The 1,951-nt window shown below is 44.6% G+C and overlaps 1 protein-coding gene across 2 annotated transcripts in view; it reads right to left on the reverse strand.

Moving 5' to 3' along the window:
• Nucleotides 1–1,951, reverse strand: part of Mettl2a (methyltransferase like 2A) — a 28,034-nt gene that overhangs the window by 1,974 nt on the left and 24,109 nt on the right. For both annotated transcript variants that reach the window (XM_013033251.1, XM_013033252.1), the window contains one exon: nt 1,170–1,276. In XM_013033251.1, coding sequence (XP_012888705.1) covers nt 1,170–1,276 — 107 coding nt within the window. The remainder of the gene's footprint in view (nt 1–1,169; nt 1,277–1,951) is intronic.

Here is a 1,951-nt window from a genome sequence, read left to right on the forward strand (position 1 = left end):
CTCAAGGCTAGCACTCTACCACTTGAGCCACAGCACCACTTTTCCTTTTTGCTTATGTGGTGCTGAGGAATCGAACCCAGGGCCTCAGGCATGCAAGGCAAGTGCTCTACCACTGAGCCACCTTCCCAGCCCTATCCCTGAATTTCTTTTGCTCAAGGATAATGCTCTACCATTTGAGCCACATTCCTATTTCCAGCTTTTCTTTTTGAGTAGTGAGTGGATGTAAGAGTCTCATGGGGACTTTTCTGCCTGGGTTGCTTTGAACCTTGATCTTCAGATCTTGACCTCTTGAGTACCTAGATGTGAGCCACTGATGTCTGGCTCTTTTAATTTTTTAATGACACTTGTTTTACACATTGAAAACTATTTGTGTAATGAAATATCTTTCTAAAAACAGCTCTTCTAAAGTAGTTATTTCCCAAAATAAGAATACCTAGATTGGGGCTGGGAAGGTGGCTCAGTGGTAGAGCGCTTGCCTTGCATGCCAGAGGCCCTGGGTTTGATTCCTCAGCACCACATAAGCTAAAAGAAAAAAGCCGGAAGTGGCGTCGTGGCTCAAGTGGTAGAGCGCTAGCCTTGAGCTGAAGAGCTGAGGGACAGCGCTCAGGCCCAGTGTTCAGGCCCCAGGACCGGACCCAAAAAAAAAAAAAGAATACCTAGATTATACAATCCTTATTATGTTTCCTTCAAAAATATATCACCCCTCCACTGCCAATATTCGATGGCTTTACATAATGGTTTTATAGTTTACAGCTTCTTTCTACTGACCCATCTAACCATCATTTTTTAAAGAATAATTTTTTATTGAGATTAAGTGATTACATAATTTTAACAGTATTGTAGGATAGTGACAGTTAAAAGTCACAAACACATTTTGACCTTCACAAGACAAATTGTCGTTATCTTGGTCTATAAAGTTTGTGAATTCTATAAGCTTTGACAACACAACTATTTCTTCCATGTTGGGTGATAGTACATTTCTTTCCTTTTGCTTAGTGTAAGCCGTTCCCTTTTTCCCTCTCATTGCCTTCCCTCCCACTGCTGCCCTTGAGGTGCTTAGTTCATTTCCATCAATGTCCAGTGCAGCTGATGGGCCCCTCTGTTGTATATATCGCCCCCCCCGCCCCCACTCCGGCAAAACCATCATTTTGATTATAATAACACAGTACCTTTTTTAAATCGGAGCTGAGCCATGTCATAGCGACCATAATCTCGCAGAAGCATCATCCCTCCAGGCTTTAGAAGTTTGCTCAGTCTACAGATAGCTTTCTGCATCCTGAGGGGCAGTAAAGCATGATGAGATCAGCCTTCTTAGGGCAGAGTTCCTTTTCCCTATAGCACATCCAAACCCTCACACCAGCATGGACACGGTAACTCCTGTCTCACTTTAGTGGGAATAGGTCCAAGACAACCTGTTCCACTGTAGGGCTCTGTGGTGGGGAAAATTCCACATTCTTTTTTTCTGTGCCAACAATGGGGCTTGAACCCCAGATCTGCACACTGTCCTTGAGCTCCTTTTTGCTCAAGACTAGCACTGTACTACTTGAGCCACAGTAACACCTCTGGCTTGTTCTGAGTAGTTTACTGATGATGAGTTTCACGGACTTTCCTGCTTGGACTGGCTTCAAACCATGACCCTCGGCCCATAGCCTCCTGAGAAGCTAGGATTACAGGCATGAGCCACCAGCGCCTGGCTTCCACATTCTTTATTTAGCCTATAGCCTCCTGATCTTGGGATCGCCAACTGTTCTTGCCCTGTGCTTCTGTGGAAGTCTGAGAGCCTTAACCATCCACTGTGGGGAACACCAGCAATTCATCTGCCCCAGTAGCCAGCACAAAACAACCTCAAAAAGTTATATGGTGATACAATCAGGATGCAAACAAGTACTACAGTGCCTTACTTTTACAACTGCTCTGCTACGGTCTGGATCTAGAATGTCCTCCACTGACC

This window comes from Dipodomys ordii, unplaced genomic scaffold (genome assembly GCF_000151885.1).
Source record: "Dipodomys ordii isolate 6190 unplaced genomic scaffold, Dord_2.0 Scaffold165, whole genome shotgun sequence".
NCBI lineage: Eukaryota > Metazoa > Chordata > Mammalia > Rodentia > Heteromyidae > Dipodomys > Dipodomys ordii.